This window comes from Mesocricetus auratus, unplaced genomic scaffold (assembly GCF_017639785.1).
Source record: "Mesocricetus auratus isolate SY011 unplaced genomic scaffold, BCM_Maur_2.0 Super-Scaffold_100015, whole genome shotgun sequence".
NCBI lineage: Eukaryota > Metazoa > Chordata > Mammalia > Rodentia > Cricetidae > Mesocricetus > Mesocricetus auratus.
Genome location: NW_024429198.1, coordinates 31316121 through 31338954, shown reverse-complemented (window position 1 = coordinate 31338954; position 22834 = coordinate 31316121). Strand labels below are relative to the sequence as shown.

The window sequence follows — 22834 nt, the reverse complement described above, 5'->3', positions numbered from 1 at the left end:
TTGTTTTTCAAGACATGGTTTCTCTGTGTAGCAGCTCTGGCTGTCTGTCTTGGACCTTGCTTTGTAGACCAGATTGGCCTCAAACTCACTGAGATCAGCCTGACTCTGCCTTCTGAATGCTGGGATTAAAGGTGTGTGCCACCATGCATGGCCAAGTAAAGTTATCTTAAAAGAAAACAGGTAATATTAAAGTAAATGAAAAGGTAAGATCATCCAGGAAAGCGCTGATATGGAAAACAGGCTACAAATTTCCCATTATTGAAGACAGGAATGTATGTATGCATTATTAACCAGAAGAAGCAAAAAGAACTACACAGTGAAAAAGGGAAATCCTGAAATCAGACAAGAAGAAAGACTTCTCACCAAGGAAGTGCCCCAGTCTTGAGGAACTCACGATGATAGATAGGACCCCTGAAGGAAGACACACTCAGAGGAAAACTAAAGCCAGCCAGCCACCCTCTTACCCATATGCCCAGGAAAGGCAGGCTTTCAAGAGTGGAATGAGGGAAGACACTGTCTGCTGGAGACAGGCCTGAGAGTTAAGCCGTACTAGATTTTTGACATCGATGAACTTCTGAATAAGAGTCATCCCTAAGCTTTTACTCCTTGTGAGGTTTTTATGGTAGACCTAATGTTTCAAAGGGAAAGATGGTCAAAGTTACCTGAGTCTGAGGTGAAGCATTTGTCTGTTTTGCCTGAACTGTCAGACCTGCACAAGGCTACCCACAATACACTACTGTTACCTCCAACTGTGCAGAACCTGGTGATCCAACTCGTTGCTTCACCCACCTGAGCTGGGATGGCAGCGGTTTCTTTGGTCTTCAAGAACCAGCTTTGGGAGTCCTGAACTTCTGTGTAGGTTTTCTGTTGTTTCTCTGAATTCTACTCCGATTTTATTAGATCCTACTTATTTCAGGGTTCGTTTCCTTGTCCTTTTTTAGTTCAAGAGAGATGCCTTTACATTTAATCATTTTCAGTTTTTGCTAGAAGTGTATAGGCAGAACAAATTTTCCTATTACCAGACTGCTGTACAGTCAGCTTAGCACCAGGTGTTATAAATTTTGATATTTTGTTTTCAACTCAGGTGAAAATATTTCCTAAGTTCCCCTTTCTTAAAAGACAGGCTCTTTCTATGTAGCTCAAGATGGCCTCAAATTCTTAGCCTCTCAAGTGGTAGGATAACAGGCATGTGTCCATGTACTTTCTTTTTTTTGATCCATGGGTTATTTCAAAGTGTGATATTTAAACCACCTTACCACCAGGAATATGGTCTTTCTTGGCAAACATTCCATGTGTCCTTCAAATATGTATTTTGCTAATGTTGTTGGGGTAGGGTCTGTGAATGTTAACTAGATGGTATGGGAAGTGTGGTCTGCATGCCTCCTATATCCTTACAGACATGCATGTTTGTTGTGCAATTTTGTAATTTGAGGGGCATAAATTTTACTTTCTCTCTGTAGGACAATCTCTGCTTAGTAGTTTGAAGCTCTGAGGCTAGCCATATAAACATGACAACCATGTCCCTATGACAAACTGTTATCTATGAGAGACATACTTTACTCTTTGGTTATATTTCTCCTAAAACCTATTTTCTTTGACACTAATGGGGCCAGTTTAGTTTTGTTTTGCAAACTATTGATATGGTATTCTTTTATTTATGTGTCTTCACACACATACACACACACAGGTTTTTTGAGACAGGGATTCTCTGTGTAACTTTGGAGCCTATCTTGGAATTTGCTTTGTAGACTAGGCTAGCCTTGAACTCACAATCCACCTGCCTCCGCCCCCAGAGTGTTGGATGGGATTAAAGGAGTGAGCAACTACCAGGCTTAAAAGATTTCTTACAAGCAGCACAAATTGTGTCTTTTTTTTATTGGATCTGGCAATCCTTGCCTTTTATTTAGAGATGTGCAAGCCATTTATATCTAATGTAATTATTAGGATGTCTTAGATTAAGTTTATTATGTTGTTACTCTCTCTCTCTCCTCTCTCTCTCTGTCTCTCTATTTTTTTTTTGAGACAGGGTTTCTCTGTATTATTTTGGAAGCTGTCCTGGCACTCAGACCAGGCTGGCCTCGAACTCAAAGAGATCCACCTGCCACTGCTGGGATTAAAGGTGTGCTCCTCTTTCATTCTATAATTTTGTCTTTTTTTTTCTTTTGCCTGTTTTTTGTTTGTTTTTGAGACAAGGTCTCATGTAGCCCAAGCAGGCCTTGAAATCACAAGTAGATGGGGCTAGTCTTAGATCCTCCTGCTTTCTAAAGCCTAAAATTATAGGTATGTATGCCTGTGGTTGAATACTTAGCTGATTTATTTTATCTCGATAACAGCTTATTGGAAACACTTGTTTGGTTTTGAAGTTTTAGGGTTTAGAGCATGCATCTTTAAACCATCCTACTGTGTCTTTGATTTAAACCATATCAGTTTAGTCATGGGGACCAGTGTGTCTGTAGTAGTTTGAATTGGCTCCCATAATCTTACAGGGAGTGGCACTATCAGGTATTGCTTTGTTGGAAGTGTGTCACTGTAGGGTGGGCTTTGAGGTTTTTTATGCTCAGGATATACTGCCTAGTCTCAGCTAATTTCCTGTTGCCTGTGAGATGTAGGACTCTCAGCTACTCTTCCAGTACTCTGTCTGCATGCCACCCACAATGTTCCCTGCCATGATGATAATGGACTGAACCTCTATTAGTAGCCACCTCAATTAAATGTTTTCCTGTCATGGTGTTTTCTTCATGGTAATAGAAACCCTAAGCTTCATTGCGAAATGTGAAAAGATGCTTTGGTCATCACTAGACCACATATGTGACAGTAATCTTATGGGATGACACTGTCTAGTGATACCTCAGCTTGTATAGCACACTGTGTTTACACAAGGACACATTCCTCAGAACCTGTCTCTGCCACTGATTCATGACTCCATGAGAATCCAGCAATTTGGATGCCATTGCTGCCTTTCCTGCTAGTGTAGGCAGTTAATTTTTACATGTTACATAGTTTAAAACACATTGCTGTAGAGCTTGATATGGCTGCCAATTGAGATGATTTAAGAAACATGAAAGCACATTTTTTGAATGGTCCCATGTGACTACTTCAGGCAGATCTGGATTCCTATCAGTGTGTCTGTCTCCCTTAGTCTCTCCTGCTGCTGTTTTTCATAAATGAACTTTGTGAAATACCTTTAGGATTTGAACCATATTTGCAGTGGGCAGCAAATTCTAAGTTAGCAGAACTTACTCATTTTAGTGGCTTATGTCTCAAATTGTTCCCAAGACAGTTTCAGCAGTTTTCTTTAAAAAAAAATTATGTATAGTGTTCCATCTTCATGTATCCTACCAGCCAAAAGAGGGTCATTACAGACGGTTGTGTGGTTGCTGGGAATTGAACTCAGGACCTCTGGAGGAGAGGCCAATGAGTGCTCTTATTCTCAAGAGATCTCTCTGTCTCCATATTTGTTTTCTTTGTACTTTATGTCACACATCTTGTTTTAGATGACTTTATGGCTACTTGTTAGACTTTTTTTCCTGTGGCCAAACCTCAGCAGCTTGATAGGTACTGTGATGATGTATCCTGTTTCGTTTTCCCCCAGAGTTCTCTGGATCCATTCTGTTCTAGTTTTCATCATATTTGAACATTTGTTCAATACTCCCTCTATCTTTCCTTTTCTTCAAAGCTCCCACTGAGCTCTTAACAGGTTTGCTGGAAGTTCTGTTCCATTGACTGCTGCTTCATTTTCAGATGAGGGTCTGTTTCAGAGGTTGACCTAAGAACTCTTGGCTCAAGCAATCTTCCTGCCTTAAACTCTAGAGTGCTGGACTATAGGTGTGTGACATGCCCAACAATAATAACACTATAAATGTACACTTATGTGGAAAACAAGCATCTTGGAGGCCATCCAAATTATTGAGGACACAAAAAGGAACCCACACTGTCAATCACAAGAAATTTAAACTAGATCTTACTTCACCATGGCACCCATTCTATGTGAATGTAAACATATAATCCTTTTTAGAAAACTTGCAACACTGAGCTGAGCATTCATCTAAGTCTGTTGCTCTTCAGTTCATGAATGAGTTATGTGGACACATTCCTTATCTTACCACACAGTCCAAGCAAGTCAGTTCAGCTTATTTGGTTTACCCATGCCTACGTGGTAGACAGAGATAATTCACAAGATTTTTATCAAGGGGAGTAGAAGGGCGAAAGAAGAAAACGAAGGTAGGCCAAAGGGGCCATGTGCCATGAAACAAAGTTAGAGCTTGAGAAATTAAAAAGGTAGTGCGCTTGAATGTAATTGGTCCCCATAAGCTCATAGGGAGGTGTGGCACTTGAGTAAATGTGTCACTGTGGAGGCTTTGAGATCTCATATATGTTCAAGCCATGCATAGTATCTCAGTTCACACCCTGGTGCCTGCCGGTCAAGATGTAGGACTCTCAGCTCCAGCACCATGTCTGCCTGTACACCACCATGATAAAGGACTCTAAATGTCTGCACGGTCATGAAGACAGTAAGGAACAGTTCCCTAGAGACCTCCTGTCCTGAACCCTCCTCAGAGTTGACCAATGGAGACCCACCTTACACTCGAGCCATGGAATGTAACCTGACTTTATGCAACAGCCCATGATTTTCTCTCCCAAGAGAGAAGCAGCCGCTAGAGCCAGGGCTGCCTCTCATGTTCCCCAGGGAAGGAGAATGCACTAATACTGGTGTGTGAAGACCTCCATTTCCTCAGTGCTCATCAAACTGGAAATGCTATCACACCTACAGGTACCAGCAGTTGCAACCCTCCATGCCTGGGCTATCCATCCTCATATGCCCCAAGCAAAGCCCCTGCCTTTGACTTGTGCTCTGCCTGGTGGGGCTCCCCAAATCAGTTTCACTCCTACCTCCTGCCTACGACCCAGGTGTAATGAGCCTCTGAATGCTATGTGCCCTGCACAGCTGTGTTGGGAGTACCTTTAAAGACTCCTGGGGTCTGTCACCCACTATACACCCAAGACTGCATATTTACATTCATTTTTAATTGGTAATACTAAAGATACTATTTGAAGTCAATGTTTGTCTTTTGAATCACAGAGTCAGGATGATATTGAAACTTGGTTTTTTGTTTACTTCCCCAGAATCATATCTCAAAGGCACAGATAAGAATGAATATATCCCACTTAAGAGTTGCCTTCCAGGTGACCAACTCTTAGGTGAAAGCCTGGCACTCCAGCAGGAAGACTACTACTATAGAGGAGCAAAAGAAACTGTTTTCAGTTACCCACAAACCTGCAGACAGCCAAGCCCCATGTCACCAGAGCACACGTCAGCCTTTCCCAATTCCACTTGCTTCTGGAAATACTTCTTTGCAGCCTGCTCCTCTCCATGGCATTTCTACTAAAGATATGACCTACCTGAACACTGGCAACTGTGACTGGCCAGTAAACGACAACATGAACTCCTAGGACATCTGTGGCTCCATAGCTGGGAGACACCCTAAGCATTTGTTTAACTTATAGCATCTGCAGTACTTTGTTATAGGTTAAGAAAAATGTCACAGCCAAAGAAATTTATTTTAAAATAGAAACATACATACATTACCCTTTAAACAATCAAATTTTAAACAAAAGGGGAAAAGAGCCATTTGATCCCAGAGTCCGTACAGAACGACTTTGCACGTGTGTGAAATCCACATAAGGAGCACTTGGACAAGTTGACATGGAAATCCATTACTCTCCCTACCCGTGCGTGCTCAGTGTCCACCGGCTGCCATGGGACACTCATGCACTAGAGCTACCCTTGGGTGACTGCCTGCTGGCACCATTACCAAGACCCAAGTTCATGTGTGGTTTATAGTTAAGTGCTACAGTTCCTTCCAAACATGAGAAGAGAGGGAGCTCAGGGATACTGAGAAATGCTCAGAGGGATTTGGCAACGCAGAAGACGTGGTGTCTAGGAAATCCTCAAAGCCCCCAGGAATACTCATGGCCCAACTGTGCTGTGCAGTGCCGCCCGGGGGCCCGGGCTGAGACGCTCAATCTGGGTGGGGCTTCCGCTTGGGCTGCTCCTCATAGGACTCCCCAAATTCATTGACCCTGCTCTTATCCACAGGGTAAAGCCTGCAATGGTAGGGATGGATGACTATTAGCAAGACAAGCCCTTACTATCCTTGAGAGGAGGACATGGCTCCTCTGTAAACACAGTGCAGTAATCTGAGCCACCTCCATGTTAGGGACCTTCCCAGGTTAGGGGGCTGCTTCCTAGCTCTCCTGTGCTGTACTTTGCAGGGTTGGGAAATGAGAGCTTGGGTAATCAGAGAAAGAGGACAGAAGCCCTGCAGTAGGGTGGGACCTGGAGGTGCCTCGATGTGAGGAATTATAAAGTTATCTAGGCACAGTTAAAAAACTAGTAGGCCGGGCGTTGGCGGCGCACGCCTTTAATCCCAGCACTCGGGAGGCAGAGGCAGGCGGATCTCTGTGAGTTCGAGACCAGCCTGGACTACCAAGCGAGTTCCAGGACAGCCTCCAAAGCCACAGAGAAACCCTGTCTCGAAAAACCAAAAAAATAAAATAAAATAAAATAAAAATAAAAAAATAAAAAACTAGTTGTAGACGATTCCTGGCTTTGAGCACAATTCCCATAGTGGCTATGCTCTTCAACCCTGCAACCTCCCACCCTAGCAACACAGCCCTGCTTTTATGAAGGCACCGAGGCAGGGAGGGATGCAGTGTCTGCTGCTGGAATTTTGCCTTGGTACGCCACAAACAATAGGACAACCAGACCTTAGCTTGAAACAAACCCACCTCCCACCAAAAGCCCTGGGGCTGGGTCTCTGCATAAAGACTTGGAATCACTTCAAGGGAGCCCTGCTGGCTTGAGATGGAACTCTCATGGAACACCCCTGTACCAGGTGAGTCACTAGCTATGTTTCCGACAAGCTCACTTCCATCTTCAGATGTGTCAGGGAGCCAATCATGGATGTGAAAACCTAAGAACCAGACCTTATTCAGCACGGGGGCATGGTAACTGTGTTCCAGTGACAAAAGTCCTTCCCATACACAAAAGTGCACTGACAAATGATCCTAGTCCAGGAGCAGCTTCGGGCAGCTGAAGTAGCTTTGGGAAGATAGGCTCACCCTATATGGGATGGCCACAGCTTGGGAAGCTAGAGGAAGCACTGTCATCATATGGGTGTGTGTGTGTGCAACCACCAGTGGCAGCTGTTGGGGGTGGGAGGTGAGGCGGCAACACTCTATAAAGAAATCCTTTTCTCAGCATGGGCTCAGGCTCTGGGGTCAGAGAAGATGGGTAGCCTAAGCCTCCATTGGTTTTAAGGCTTATTCCAGAAAATCCCCAAACCTGGCCCTACCCCATGCACAGGCAGTGGTTGCATCTGTGCAATGGAAAGGCCAGATGCCAGCCCAGGGTGGGCAAGGGAGGTTGGGCAAACATTTGTGTTTTAATGCATCTCCTAGAGGCTTTCCCTTGGCTGGGCTGGTAGCTTGGATATGCTGTTTTGGTTTGAGGCCTTGGTGGCTACTAGCTGCTGCTGCTGGGTACAGCCCAGGCCCAGGTGAGAGAGCCTCTGACCTCCATCTACAGGGCATGTAGCATGAAAGAAGACGGGCACCCCTACCCCTGTTCCATGCTGGAGACCTGTGCTTGAGGACTATTTGCTAGACAATCACAAGACATAGCTGGAACCTATTTTGGGCAACAGAGAAAAGCCAGCACCTGCTAAGTCTTCCTGAAACAACAGACAGGTGCAGGGCTCTCCAGCCAAGGAGGTGCTACATGTACATACTCACCACCTCTGGTAGAGGTAGATCAGGAACACCACGTCATCTCTGAAACAGGCCAGGCGGTGGGACGTGGGCATGGTGATGATGAAGGCGAAGACATCATCAATGAAGGTGTTAAACGCCTGCAAAGCCAGATGAACAGTGAAACCAACACAAAGCAGGAGCCCTACATCTTATAAGCCAAGTCAGCGAGCGGCTCCTCAGCAGACAGCAGGAGCCTACAACTGCGACAGTGAGTGAAGACCTAGAGCAGCCCCAGGACAGCAGGTTCCCAGGCCCACGCCTATCAGCCCCACCACAGGGACCTGCAGCTTCCTGTGCTGGGAAACATGAGCACAGCAGCCCTGGGGCTGGCTCCATAGAGAAGCGGAACTGCTTCCTATAAGCTCGGCCCGCCTGTACAGTCAACCCTGTAAGAAGGGTTCCAGGCTCTGATGTGAAGACACAGGGCTCTGGTCTCAAACACTGAATTACTGAGCCAAAATATATTTGTGTTTTGACAATATTGCCAAAGAGGAAAGTGACCTTTCACTCAAAACTTCCTTACTGTGACTAAGAGAACATTCTGCAGTTGCTGGCTTTTCAGAGCTTGGAAAGATGTCTTGGTTTTTACAACAAAATGGACGGGGCCAAAAGTACTATGTGTCTGTGTGTATTCATGGGCTCATGTGCATGGACCCCACAAAGGGTCTTCCAGCCATTCTTGGCATGGACCTGGTGCTTACCTTGTAGGTAAAGGCCTTCCAGGGCAGGTGCGCCACTGACTTCATCTGAAACATGGAAGACACCACAGGTCAGCCACGGGCAGCAGAGAGCACATAGGGGTATTCCCTTAGCAGAGACACCTTGGCCTTACCTTGTAATTGACAAAGAGCTGGGGCAACATGAAGAGAAAGCCAAAGGCATAGACACCTATGGAAACAGAAAACATCCATTCTGCTGAGGCTACATTCAGAGACACCCAGGTTCCAAAAGACCTCAGCTGGCCTTGTTACAGTGCAGCTTCCTGGCTAAAAATCTCACCAAGAGTCAAGGACACTCTTTACTGACTGCTGTTAACTTTTGTTTGCAAGGATTAAGCCAGTGCTGGACACCAGGGTCATCACAGGGGGGGATTAAGCCTGGAACTCATACCTGGAGGCATGGCCATACAGAGCTACCTGTTTATTGAGAGGCTGCCTGACCTTACTGCTGCTTACTGGTACACCCCAAAATAACAATCTAAGACTTTGACACTTAGCCACGGGACACACACAGTATACAGAGGCCATGTGCTCTGCACCACACATAGGACAGCAGGGCATCGACTAGCCTCCCAGTGTATTCACAAAAGGCAGCTTGCCTTATCTGGGTCTGGTGTTCTGGGAAATTCTATGGAGTGAGATGTCAGATGGGATCTAAATGCTAGTGTTGCCTATTTTTAGGGAAGGAAATAGACTAGCCACTGGAGGATCCAAGCTCAGGAACAGGTTTGTTCAATGCTTAGGCACCACAATGCTGAGCAACCTTGAGTGCTAAAGGCAAGGGACTAACTTAGAAACCTGTCCCACCGAGTGATGGAGAGGAACAGGCAAAGTAGCACTGCAAACACCATCACCGAAGAGGAGACACACGGACTCACCATTCACAAAGCTGTTGATGAGCCAGGAGTACCAACTGAAACAGAAGTAAATACATTGTGACCTGAGGCCAGAGGCATGTTGCTGAATGTTAAAAAGCACCCTCTTGAAAAACCATTTTGACACCCAAGCACTCAGGGTAGCTAGGACAGCTCTCAATGGAAGCAAGCTCATGTGGGGAGACAACACTCTGAATGGACAAATCCCAGGACTTCCAGGGAGATACAAATCCATATACAGTACTCAACCTTGAAATCCTACCTAGCTAGGGCCATGCTGCCCACCCATCCTAATATCATCCTGACCCCAGAAACACACTGCCCATCTCTCCACCAGACACAGGATCCCGAGTTGTTGTCTTCTAACCCTTCTAACTTCCTGTCCAGCTAAAACCAATGACCAAAGCAGCATCATGATGTTAGCTGTTTTTTTTTTTTTTCAAACTCTGTTCAACCTCTTCTGTATTCAAAGTCAATGACAGCGGAGGGGAAAGCCTGCACTTCCAGGTTGAAGGCAAGCACGCCTATGTCTACTGTGTGGTCCCTGCAGTCTTCATGAGTACCTGAGATGCACAATCAGTGGTTCCTGTCCTCTTCACAACTCAGAGGAGATGAAGACCTAAGATTGACTTTCAGAACAGCAGAAGCAGACCCTGGGCTGGATCTGAGAAAGGTCCCAGTTTCTGGCAGCCCAAATGGGAGCCAGTCTACCAGGTGCATGTGCCCTGTGCTCAGACATCAAGCTAGGCTTTTCAGTGGGAAAGATGAGGGTGTGAGCTCTGCAGCACCCACCTCTTATACTTGATATTCAGGAGTGAGTAGACAGCGCCCCCAACACAGAGAGGGTAGAGCAGGTAAGACAAGTACTTCATGGCCTGCGAGGGACAGAGGCAGTTCCTAGTTAAATAACCCAACCACCAAACACCTCAGCAGATGCATCATCTAGCTTATGACAACGAAAGCAAGCAAAATAGGCAGAACCCCAATAACATTTCAGGTAGTAACACAACTGTGTATGATGACCATGGCATTCTGCCAAGACTCCAAAGCAAGAACCTGTATGCATAACACGAGTAGCAATGTTGTGATGCATCAGATGTGCTGCCTGCATCACAGTGGCAAATTCAGCCAGGAGAAACCAAGGAAGCACCCAGATCACAGACCCAGGCCTCAATTGCACCACAGGCTCTGTATTAACTCTGGTTTGTTCTTTTGTTATCATCTCACGAAAATCTGAAATGCAAATAGCTGAGCTGTGAACTAAAACACCACAACCATCCTGTACAGAGACATCCTGTTAAACCCAACATGTCCTATTCCTAAGCAGCAATGGGAAAGCTAGGGCCTGGATGCCAGAGGGCTTCCTGTGGCCACTGTGTGAATGAACAGAGAAGCCAACTGTCTGGAAGAAATGATTTCCTAAACAGTAGGAGCTGTCCAGGTGACAAACTGGGAACCAGTGGCCTGAGAGCTTGTTCGTTCTCTGGGAAGAGGGTACAGCCACGTTTACCTGCGGGACTCTTATTTGGGCTGGTTCCTGCCCCACAAAGTATAGCCAAGAGCCAAATTCTCTATGGTATCACAGGCTCCCCATGTGCTTACCTGGGCATCGTACTTCTCAGTCTTCCTCTCAGATTCACTGTGGGTGCCAAACTGTTGTAAGATTAATATAATGTTAGCTGACTCAGACCATCAGCGCAGCAAAGCCAGGACTGTAGCAATAAACAGTGTAGAGCCCATTGTACTGCCCTCAATGGTAACATTGGCTGCACCAGCCTTGGGCTTAGGCACTGGCTACCCCTGCCCGTTTCACCATCATAAAGGTCCAGACCCTTTGTCTCTACTGAGTCAGCCCAGTCTCCTGATGAATCAGGTGAGGAAAGAATTAGCAACTGATTGGAAAGCTGGCATGATGAGCTCTATCAGTGAGGTCCTACAGGCAAGACTGCAAAGCAAGCCTGTGCGAGGAGCCTCCCCGTCCTGTGGGCACTTTTGCATGCATATGCCTGTCTACTAGGAATCTCTGTACTAGGTAGGCAGCAAAGACGGGATAAAGTGACTCCAGAAGGTTCAGCTCAAACTTGGAGGCGACTAAGAAATGTCAGGAAAAGCTATTTCTGGAGCAGTCACCTCAGGTCTTACCTGAAACATAGGCCTCAGGCCTCTCCAGGTCACTGACATTTTCAATGCCTTCTTCACTTTCCAAAGCTGAAGGGAGAAAAGGAAATACACATTTAAGACCCACAGGAAGTAGGGAAAGTGCTTTCTCTTCTGGTCTCTTTGGCCTCGGCGGCAGAAGCAAGATGACAAAAGGAACATCATCCTATGGAAAGTGTTACAGTAAGACACACATATTTTGCCACCGCTGTGGCTCTAAGGCTTACCACCTTCAGAAGTCCCCCTGTGGCAAATGCGGCTAGTCTGCCAAGTGCAAGAGAAAATATAACTGGAATGCCAAGGCTAAGAGATGAAACACTACCAGAACTGGGCAGATGAGGCACCTAAAAATTGTCTACCGAAGATTCAGACATGGATTCGGTTAAGGGACAACACCTAAACCCACGAGGGCAGCTGCTGCATCATCCAGTTCGTCTTGAGGATTTCAGTCAGTCATAGTAAGAGAGAGAGAGATTTAATTCTGAGATCCTGGGTAAGAGCTACCCTGTGAAGGACAAGACCTGGCACCCATCACCCCTGGCCCCACTAGTCACTGTTTCTGTTCCCTCTACCTCTCACGGTCATTTGTGGACTGAGAGGCTCTCTCTGCACCACACTCTTGGCTGCCCACTGCTTGGACCGTGCAGTCACTGGTAACCCACAAGGAAACCAGTACTCATACCTACTCAAACCAGGCCAGTCTTCCTCCTGGGTCCCACGCCTCTTCCTAGAATCACTAGGGATCCATGCCTTCCTCAACATCTTTACTGCAACCTTGTGTCAGTAGTATTTACTAAGGTCAGTCTAGCACAGTGCCTCTGACATGGATTTTCATGTTGTCACTCAGATAGTCAATGGCGTTCCAGTATCAACGAAGTCCATCTCTCAACCAGTAGCCAGTCACAATGGCCAGCACTCAACAGAACCAACTCTGAGAACTAGACCCCTGGTCTGCCCTTCTTGGTGCATTCCTTCCAGACTGGGCTCCTATGGCTCCTTTCCACAAGCCCCTAGCAGCAGCACTAGGTCACAAGGTGTTACGTGCCATTACCTGCTGTCCTTATGGTTGATCCATCCCAAATTCCAGTCAAACCCAGGAGCTTCTCCAAAGCCACACCATCACCTGTCTGTTTCACTCACAGCAGCTTATTAAACTGGCTAACACAGAAATACCCAGCAGGGTCTACTGTCCCAAGACGTATCCTCAGAGACCTCCTTGCCCAGCAGCTGCCTCCCTGAACCTGCTTTCAGAAGTGTGCAGGTCCTCAGAGGGCCCCCCACTTCAGCACTCGCAACAGATGAGCAAGTGCTGAGGAAACCCCGCAGAAACCCCATCCTGACCCAGCATGGTGCCCAGGGCTCACCTCAATGGCAGCCCCAATACCAGCAGGGATCAGCACCAGCAGGCTTGTCTGTTCATCCAGCAGGAAGAGGAAGATGACTACGGTGCTGAAGCAACGCCAGAGCACTGGGGACACATAAGGAGGTGAGATTTTACTGCCTCCACCCACCTTAGAACCTATCAGCTCCTCCCCTCCAGCTCTCCCAGTTTGCCACCACAACTAAAGAGAAGCAGCTAGGTGGAGCTTAGCAGTAGAGTCTGTACTTCAGAGTGCACAAGACCCTGGGTTTCACACCCTACATCAGGGGAGACAAAAGTGATAGCAGATAATGATGCAATCCCCCACCCCCGTGACAGGGTTTCTCTGTGTAGCCCTGGCTGTCCTGGAACTCACTCTGTAGACCAGGTCAGTCTTGAACTCAGAGATCTGTCTGCCTCTGCCTTCTGAGTATTGGACTTAAAGGTACGCACCATGGGAATAAAGGTGTGCACACACTACCACCCAGCCAATGATACAACTGATAAAAGCACTTTAAATAAATCACCCGAGGCTACAGAATGGAGCAGAAGGCAGAGGGCATGGTCTAACTAGTAGGTACCAGATCTGGGTGACAGTCACAGACAAAGAGAAAAACAGACACTGGGTGGGCTGCCCTTACTCTACACTCTCCTATTTTGTACCACTCTGTGGTTTGTTCCTTTTACAAAGCTATGCTTTTGTTCAAACTGGACTTTGAAGACAGTCTAGTTAGGGCCACAGTTACCAGAGTCAGCAAGAGGCCTCCTCTCCATCGGTGCCTGGTGACAGACACTGAGGGGCTTTTCTAGCAGTCTTGTGTTTGACATTCATTGGGGCTAATCCTGGCAGTCAAATCCAGCTTCCCTGGAGCAGCCTCCCCATTCTATCCCTTATACCTGAACCTACACTTACCCCAAAGACCTGTCACCACCACAACTCCTTTTGTTAAACAGTAAAACCACCGCCCTGGATTTTGTACAGTGAAATGACTATTCTGCAAAGTCAGGTCTCACTGATGAGGACACTGCTCCAAGTTCTGGGGAATTTACTATGAAAACTGTCTCTAAAGCTGGCAGCCAGAGCCCCTGAGGCATTCTTTTTGGAGCTAGGAGGGAGATGACGGACAGAAGGTCTGGTGCTATACTGAAATCTATGAATAACCAAGCTGCCTAACAGGACTATGCACCTTGTGCCTCCATTGACAGGCAAACTCCACACCCTTACACAGAAGGCCTGTACCCTGTGGCCTGCTGTGATCGCTGAGACAGGGCCTGGGGTTATGCTGCTTGACTTAAAAGTGTCTCTACAGCCAAGCACAGATCCAGGACTGTTGATGAGGAGCAAGTAGGAGCTCCAGGCCTCACAAGGAGCCGTTGGGCAGGTAGACTATTCCTGGGCCCTACCTGCTTTGGTAGACATTCCGATCATGCTCTTCTTTTTCTTCCAGAAACTGATGTCATTTTTAAATGCCAGGAAATCAAAAAGGAGCTGTAAAGAACACAGAGGACAGCAGCTTACACTCTGATCACTCTCACCACTTTCATAGACGAGGAAATCTCCAAGCACACTACACACGAACCTCAGATTCAGCAACACATGCTCACTATCTAGCAAACCTACCCCTACACATGTTTCACAGGTCAGAATTGTGGAGCTTGAGGGAGACACTAATGGAGCATTTCTCAAGCAAACATCTTTGACTCAAATCCCAGGGAGAGTACCTTGAGGTGTGGCCAACCAGGTAAGCCAACCTCGGTCTCAGCCCATTACTTAGGACAGTCCAATCTCTCACTGTATGACCTCCTACAGTCATCCTTATAAAGTTATATTTGCTTTAGGATGACTGGTACCCAGAAGCTCCACTCTATCCCATGTCTCACCACCTTGCACCCCAACTACACCGAGCACACTTGTGCTCTGCAGATGACATGTGATACACACAGACAGAACTACTCACTTTCCTAGCTAAAGACAACACATAGGGACTGGAGGCTGTGCAGAACCCGTGAACTAGGTCAACTGACCCCACAATGCCCACAGTGTCACCCCTAAGTCTGCAACAAGAACCCAGGGAACAGCTCACGTGAAATGCTGCAACAAAGAAGGTCAACGCTAAGAGATATAAGTTGGTGTCTACGAAAATTCCCTTCACTTCATCTGCGTCTTTTTCTGAAAACCCTGCAAAGAAAACACATTATAATTCAAGAAGAGCCATTTCTCTTACCCAACGTTACAAATATTCTTCTGAGCAAGTCAAATGACCCCAGAAATGAATCCTAGCAGGAAGTACAGCAGTGTGGGTCTGTGGCAGCTGTTGGGCAGACAGCCACAGCATGGTTTGGATTCAACAAACACCCCATTCCACCTTGGCCCAGGGCCCAGGGCTACCCACCGAACTGCTGCAGGGAGTACACAGCATCCTGCATGTGGATCCAGAAGCGCAGTCGCCCCAGTGAGATCTTGTCGTAGGACACAGTGAGTGGCAGCTCAGTGGTGGAGCGGTTTATCACCTGCCAATGAGAGATTCACAGGTGACGGAGGGCCATCAAACATGCCAGGATTCAGTGTGACTTTGCAAAACAGTCTGCAGCCATGCACCATATCCCAAAGACCTTGATACCCTAGTAGATCCCTGTACAACTTTCTGCAACGCCATGCCAGCCCCAGTGGGCCCTGCAGGGGTCAGGGTCTGATGCAAGGCTCATTCCTCATCCTAAGCCCTTTCAGGCTGAACTTTTCCACAGGACGGAGCTTTGCCAGATACCGTCTCAGATCTGAGCAGGACAGGTGTTTTATTGACTCACCCTGACAGCTCTGAGCACCCATCTTCCTTTTCACCAGCTTGATTCCATGTACTACTTCTAACCATACTTGCTATGAGCTCATCATTTTAAGCTGTGCCCCGGTCTATATGTGTCCGGTATTTTTCCAAGCTGCCCAAGTCCTGACAATTGGGAGACAGGCTCACAACTAGCACTGTGGCTAGAAACTGGTCAGTTCACTAGCTGAGCCAAGGGACACCTGGCTCAGGTGCCAAGGACCTATCGTAGAAGAGACTGCACACAAGAGGGCATGAAGGCCTAATGCTCTCAGGTGAACTGTGAAGAAACAGCACTTGAACCCACAGCCTATAGCAGGTGAATTGTGGCCATGATGATGGTGCAGAACATATATACTAGTGTCACATTTCATGAGTTGGAACACATCAGCTAACCTGCCCCAATCTCTTGCCATGGACACTGCTGGTGTCAAAGGCATGATGGTCACACACAATGGAACTGGCAACCTGAAATGTGTCAGAGTTAAGTAGTCACTAGGCCTAGGACTTGGCGTCTCTGAACACCCCTTAAATGGCCAGACTTGTCCCAAGGATGCCACTGTAAGGTCCCATCAGACAGCCTGCTGGCTGGACTATCCCAGCAGGCTAGGCTGCCACCTAATAATAACATTCCTCTGAGAAATGGCTCACACGAGACAAAGCAAAGATACACATAGGTATCACAGCGAAGCAAGTTGCCTACATGTTCACCACATGCTACAGCACCTCACAGCAAGCCCCTAAGGTACTGTGGCTTGTAAGGGCTCCAACAAATAGGACCACCACAAAAGACACAACCTGCAGATGCTAGCCTATAGCCTCTATCTACACTAGCTTACAGACAAACTGGACACCCAGCCACAAAAATACAGCCCCTGAACACAACTTCCCAATCACCTGCAAGAAATCAGCACTATTAAGTCTTGTGATATATTTACAGACAGCCACAGGCTTACAAAGTACAGCCTGTATTTCACAGAACCCAGTATTCTGAGCTTCAAACAAGAGAAAACCAAGTCAGAGAAGGAGGTCAGAAGTCAGTCAGATCTCCTTACTGGACACTGCTCTGCCCCTAACCCACAGGTCATCTAGATACAGGTGGCACCCGAGGAGAGTGCAGGACAGTGGAAGCCTGTCAACTTGAGCCACAGCCAGCAGCATCAGAGCCCAGGCAGGGGCCTGAGGGGGTCCTGTGGCAAGCTCCCTGTTCTCTATGCCTTGGCTTCTGCTCAAGAGACCCAGGCTGGTTGTTAGGGAGCACTCATGGAAATGACAGGGGGAAAGGCTGTTCACCTACAACCTTTGCTCACCTGAGACCCTAGTCAAAGCTCCCCTTTCCTACCACAAATTACTTCCACTGTGAAAGAACACTGACACAGCTCCTGGCAGCAACTATCGCAACAAACACGAAATATTCAGCATGGTACTTGACGCACTGACATGAAATATTAACCACTGTTACTCTCCTTATAATGCAAAGCCAAAGTTCAGCCACGTTTCTTCTCTCAAAATACTCTTGTTCTTTCTATTGCTTTAACAAGGGCATCAGAGTGGCCATCTCATCTCCATAGAACTTTGGCACTGCCCACAGCTATCCTAAGAGTTGTGCTCCCTCCCAGGCTGGATTCAGATATGAATCTCTAGTTTCACAGCAGAACTAGCCCTGGGGACAAGAAGCTATGCAAGAAACTATGAAGCATCAGCAATCTCCCGTACCAGGAGCAGGCATGCAGGTCTTTCTGGTGGAGCGTTGTGGGACTACTACCTCAGATCCTAAGTCTGTCATCAGAAGAGGGTCCCACACACAGCCACCACAAAAGCCAGAGCCTAGTCAGGTACCGAGACCTCCATGTGGTCCAAACATGGGCAGAACTCCCCACTCTGAGGTAAAGTTCTGTGCTGTGACCAGAGTGTGGCTCACCATCAGGTCTTTCACCCGGTTGCTCAGCTGGTCGATGAACAGGATGGGGAGGTAGTGCACTGTCTTCCCAAGTTGAATCCTGGGGGTGTGAAGCACAAAAGCCTAGAGTCAGTGTCAGCTTTATCCCCTGGGGCACTAAATACTTGGAGAAACAAGGTCACTCTGGGAGCATCCCACCCACAATCACTGTTGGCTGCATCTTGGCCACTGGTTCTCACAAGATATCTTCTGGAACAGAAGCAGGAGAGGGTAACACAGCATGACAACAGTTATAGCCACCAGCAGGGAGACCCACACACCTGCCCTCTGAGTGGGTGGTGGGGCACTAGCTGGGACACAACTTCTGGAAGGTGCCAGACAGGGCCAGTCTACAATCTGGAGCATGCACACAAATCAGATTTTATAAAAAAATTTAGGGATGGAGATTTAGCTCAGTGGTAGAGTTCTTGCTTAACATGTACAATGTCTTGATTCAAACCTTACAAAAGAAAATAAGAACCCTTTGATAATATCAGAGAAACTATCTGCTGTGAATAGAAGTGATTCTCAGCCACTTTCAGAAGCCACATGCCACCATGATGGCACACTGATGGATCTCAAAACTGGGCTTCCTGAACACGATCACAGTCACACTTAACTAAGAATGGCAAGCAATATTTGGATCACAAACTAGACATTAAATCTTAAACTTAAGTGAATCCAGCTACAAAACCACGTTTCACTGCCCAGGTAGCATGAGAACAGCGCAAAGCAATAGGGTACATAGCAGTCAGTTAACCTATGCTTTTTGTTTCAGCCCAGGGGATACTCTTCCTGGACTAAAGAGCAAGATGCACCAGTTGGAAATTTACTCTTTCTCTCAATCTTGTCAGTCACCTTGATCATCACAACCTCCAGGCGGTAAGCGAGGAGCTGGAAGGAGTCTGCAGGATCTCACAACAGACAGGGTCCAGAATACAGGTATGGCACACTCTGTTTGGGCTCACTCACTACCACAGCCTGCTTTGCCATCAGTTGCTGCCACTTACATCTTCATGTACCGATGCACATCTGCGGGCAGGGAGGACCCATCAAAGACAAAGTCATCCACCATCACATTCAGGGTCAACCTGGGTCGCCAGTGAGAGACAGGTTCATCCAGAGCATTAGATGGCTTCTTCTCTGCTTCTATCTGCTGCTATAAAAACAGAAATGGAAGCTATGAACCAGGGACCAGGGCCTCCCCCTGAGAACCCACTGCCTCCTAGACTGGCAAAAAAAAGCGGGAAAGGAGGCCTAATTGAGCGGTTCTAGTGACCTTGGGCTGTCAGTCCCAGACCACATCCTCCTTCCTCCCAACTGGTCCTATTAGATCATGAGGAGGCAGAACTGAAGGATGAGGGATTGGGGAGCACTGAACCAGACATAAGTGAGCAAAGAATGGTCTGAAAGGAGATAGACAGAACCAGGTATTGATTCTAAATAAAACTAAACCCAGCTACTGTCAGGAAGCAGCACCACCCTATTTCCTCCCAAACAGCTGCCACATGGCATTTCACATCCCAGGCATCAACAGCAACAGCTTGAATTTAATGTTTCCAGACACTCCACACCCATCACATATAAGATACCAGTCTGCTCCCATACTAACATCATGAAGCCTCCCCTCACTACCATTCCCCCACAAAGAGACAACGCAGGGAACAACAAACAGGAAGAGTAATTTTTTTTTTTGACAAGGATTCCCAGTGCAGATCTGGCTGACCTGGAACTCACTCTGTAGACCAGGCTGAGACCTACCTGCCCCTGCCTCCTGAGTGCTGGGATCAAAGGTGTGTGCCACCACCACCTGGCTAGGAAGAATATTTTAAATTCTGCTCCTAACCTGTAGACTATGGTTGCTTCTTGCAAAGTTGTCATAATTCTTGTTTAGTAATTTGTCTTACCTTCTACTCAACACAAACACAGGCACTGAACATTTCTTATTTTATGCCATAGGTTCATGAATGATTCCCTTGCCTGTAACAGTCATAGTTTACAATCCAGACTGGTCTGGAACTCATGGCAACCCTCCTATCTCAGTCTCAAGTACTAGGATAGCAGGAATGAGCCATTATGCTTGGTTGAATAACAGCTTTTGTGATGACTTTTTCTTTACACACAGTGTTCTACAGGTGAACAAAATATAAATAGTACCCACACCCTTCTTATAATTTTGAACTATGAGGACAAAAAGAAATGCCTAGTCATGCAGTCCTACACAGTGTGTGTACTCTGTGTGTATACAAATCATGTATGCGAGTGTGAAAGTATGCATACACACAATCACACATTCACACTCACATACATGATGACTCTCACCACAAAGTACAGATGAGCTCTGAAGCATAACTGTCCTACCAGGAAGGCATACACACTTGTCCAAAGATGCAGCAGGCCTGGAGTCAGAGAGGGAGTCTGCTAGAATGCCATGAATCACTGTCCAACACTAACCTGTTGTAGTTTATCTGCAAATCCATGGGTTATTATTTGAACCAAAGATAATTAAGTATGACAGTAGTATTCAAATTCCTTTAAGGTACCATAAGACATGCACACAAACTCTCAGAAACAACAGCTGCTAGAGTGATCTGTTACGACCCCTACCTGTGCGGCAGACTCCCCAGTGAGCAGGTTAATTTCTTCTGGCTTAGGGATCATGTAGGTAGTCAGAGGACTGATCAGGTGTACCTGTTTCCCATCATGCCAGGGCAGAATCCCAGCATGATGTAGGAAAATATATGCGTACAGCGTCCCATTGTTTCTTGTTTTCTTTGGTACAGAAACATTAACTGTCCTAAAACAGAATAGTCATTCATTTTAAACACGTACATGTTAAGTTCCATGTTTATTATGTAGCCCAGACTGTCCTCAAACTCAGGTTCTTCCAATGCTACAGCTTTCCAAGTAACTGGGATTAATGATGTACACCACCATGACATTGTTTATACACACGTGGTAGTTAGTCATCTCTTTAGACTTACACAATCTAATTTTAGCTCAGAAATACTAAAAGTGAAACCCACCTGCCTATGGCTTTTCAGAACACAACTATGTCCCAAGCACCATGAAAAGTATAGCACTCTGTCTCCATTTCAGGAGACTCAGAGGGACTTGCTTAAAAGTCACCGTGGGAAGGGCTACAAGAAGCACACAGGGCATGGAGTCTCCCAAAGCTCCTAAGCAAAGGTCTCTACCAAGGAACTGAGAGGAACTACAAATACACAGGTGCTGATTCCACAATGCTCTGTGGTGGTGTTCCTGGCGGATGTGCATTGAGGTGGAGCATAAGCACGGTTATTTCCAGGGGTACTCAGGTCTCTATAACTTCCTCCATGTTCCAAAATGAAAGTTTCACTATTTGTCGGGACAACTGACACGGGTGTGATGAACAGGAGGCAGTGTTTACCTCTGTAAAACTAGACCTAACTGCAAAGTAGGTGGCACCAGCACGTCCCACTGCATCTCAAGAGGACGGGGGTTGGTGGTAAGTGCCCTAAGATCACAGGCTAACAGCCTGGACAATGATGCAGCGGCGGGAACTGAAGACTGGCTGACTAGTGAGTCCAACGCCTGTTGGGCAATTCAGACCCTTGACTTGACGAGCACGTCATTTAAAAACTTTCATGTGAACTTTTACGAGTTAGAATCACACGTTGAATGCTAAACCGTGTTAATTCTTAAAAGTTATCTTACACAGTTGAGCACATACCATCTACTCTAATGCCAAAGGTCACTTAATTATGACCTTCTGCACAATGCTTTCCACCATCCTGCTTTTCCCTCTTATATGTAACAGGTGAACTACTTCTACTAGGTCAATCCGGGCACTACTCCTTGGGAGACTACAGGAGCTATGGCAAACCGCACTGCCACCAGACATCAGCAAACGCTACTTTCTAAGTGACAGAGGCATCGTGTGAGCCTTTCAGCTCCAGCGCTTCCCTAGGACGTCCTCACTCTGCACACAACGCCATCGATGACATGGTGGAACCCATCTCTGGCAATCTGTCCCGCATCCACACCTTTCAAATTTGGACTCCACATCGAAGTCTTCCACGTTCAAGACCAGGTCCACATTGTTCTCTGCACCAAGGCTGGACCGTGTGGTGGTGTAAACACTTAGCTGGAGAGAGGGAACAAGAGCTTAAAGCCAAAGGTCGGGACACAAACCGCATCACTGCTGGGGGAGGGGAGGCAAATCCAGGTCTACCTTCCAGGGGGAGGAAAGCCTGGGCTTGGTCAAAGTGGCCTTGTGTGGCACTGATGTGAAGAAAAGAACCTAATTGTGGCGCTCACCTATCGTGAATCCCCACTAGAACCAGGAAGTGACTTGCCGCGCAATGAAGCATCAGGGCTTAGCAGCCTGAAGCATATGGTGGGAGTACTCCCGGTGACGTCCCCTGGGATCCCGTTAGGAAAGTCGACCCCAGTTACAACCAGGGCACCACAGGGCACCGAGGGGTAACCCGAGGGCGGCAGGGTACAGACAAGCCAACCGCGGCTCTCACTGCCACCTCATCACAACACTGGACAGCGACATCAGTGGTAGGGGCCACGCTCGGGGCCCGCATCCGTCTCGGACCGGTGTCCCTAAGGTCTGGGGTAGCACCCGGCCGGGAGGCGCCCTCTCGGGCCCGCCCCCGCGCCCCTCACCTGCAGCTTGGGCCGCCGGGCCAGATAGGGCTGGATGCAGTTGGAGTCGCCCGAGCACGGACGGGTGTAGACGATACCGTACATGACCCAGCAGGTGTGCACCACGTACACCACAAACACGCCCACCACCAAGCTGGTGAAGGAGCTGCGGCCGCTCCACATGGCGCCGCCGCCTGCGGGCCAAGCGCCGCCGCCCGCGCCGGGCAGCCGGCCGCCGCTCACGGAAGAGCCGCCGCGCGCCGCCGCCGCCGCCGCGGGGAAACCAACGCGCCTCGCGCGGGCCGCCGGCCGCCCCGCATGCTCCCGCCGCCCACACCTGGAGCCGCGGGATTCGCCGGAATCGCCGGCCACCGCTTCCGGGACCCGAGCCGCCGGCGGAAGTGGGCGCGCGCGGACTTCTGGGAACCGGGCGCTCAGTCCCGCACGCGCGTCCGCACGCCGGGCGCGTCCATGACGTCGGCCTCCCGGTACCGTCCTCCCGGCGTGCCCCGCGGGGA

General features: G+C 47.7%; 1 protein-coding gene and 1 pseudogene across 2 annotated transcripts; one reads left to right on the top strand and one right to left on the bottom strand.

Moving 5' to 3' along the window:
- Positions 1-5540: 5540 nt before the first annotated feature.
- On the bottom strand, positions 5541-22567 carry Clptm1l (CLPTM1 like). Of its 2 annotated transcripts, none has more exons than XM_040757740.1 (17): positions 22338-22567; positions 21707-21807; positions 20289-20478; positions 18692-18837; positions 17664-17742; positions 15317-15434; positions 15008-15102; positions 14328-14412; positions 12928-13031; positions 11549-11614; positions 11009-11059; positions 10199-10281; positions 9410-9444; positions 8645-8700; positions 8514-8558; positions 7795-7910; positions 5541-6105 (listed from the first exon to the last, which is right to left on the bottom strand). In XM_040757740.1, the coding sequence occupies exons 1-17, from the start codon at positions 22497-22499 to the stop codon at positions 6021-6023; spliced, it is 1617 nt and encodes a 538-aa protein (XP_040613674.1). In that variant the 5' UTR covers positions 22500-22567; the 3' UTR covers positions 5541-6020. The 2 variants fall into 2 exon arrangements, with proteins under 2 accessions (XP_040613674.1, XP_040613673.1); XM_040757739.1 differs by having other exon boundaries at positions 18692-18840; positions 22338-22565.
- Positions 11625-12003, top strand: LOC110343586 (annotated as a pseudogene).
- Positions 22568-22834: the final 267 nt, after the last annotated feature.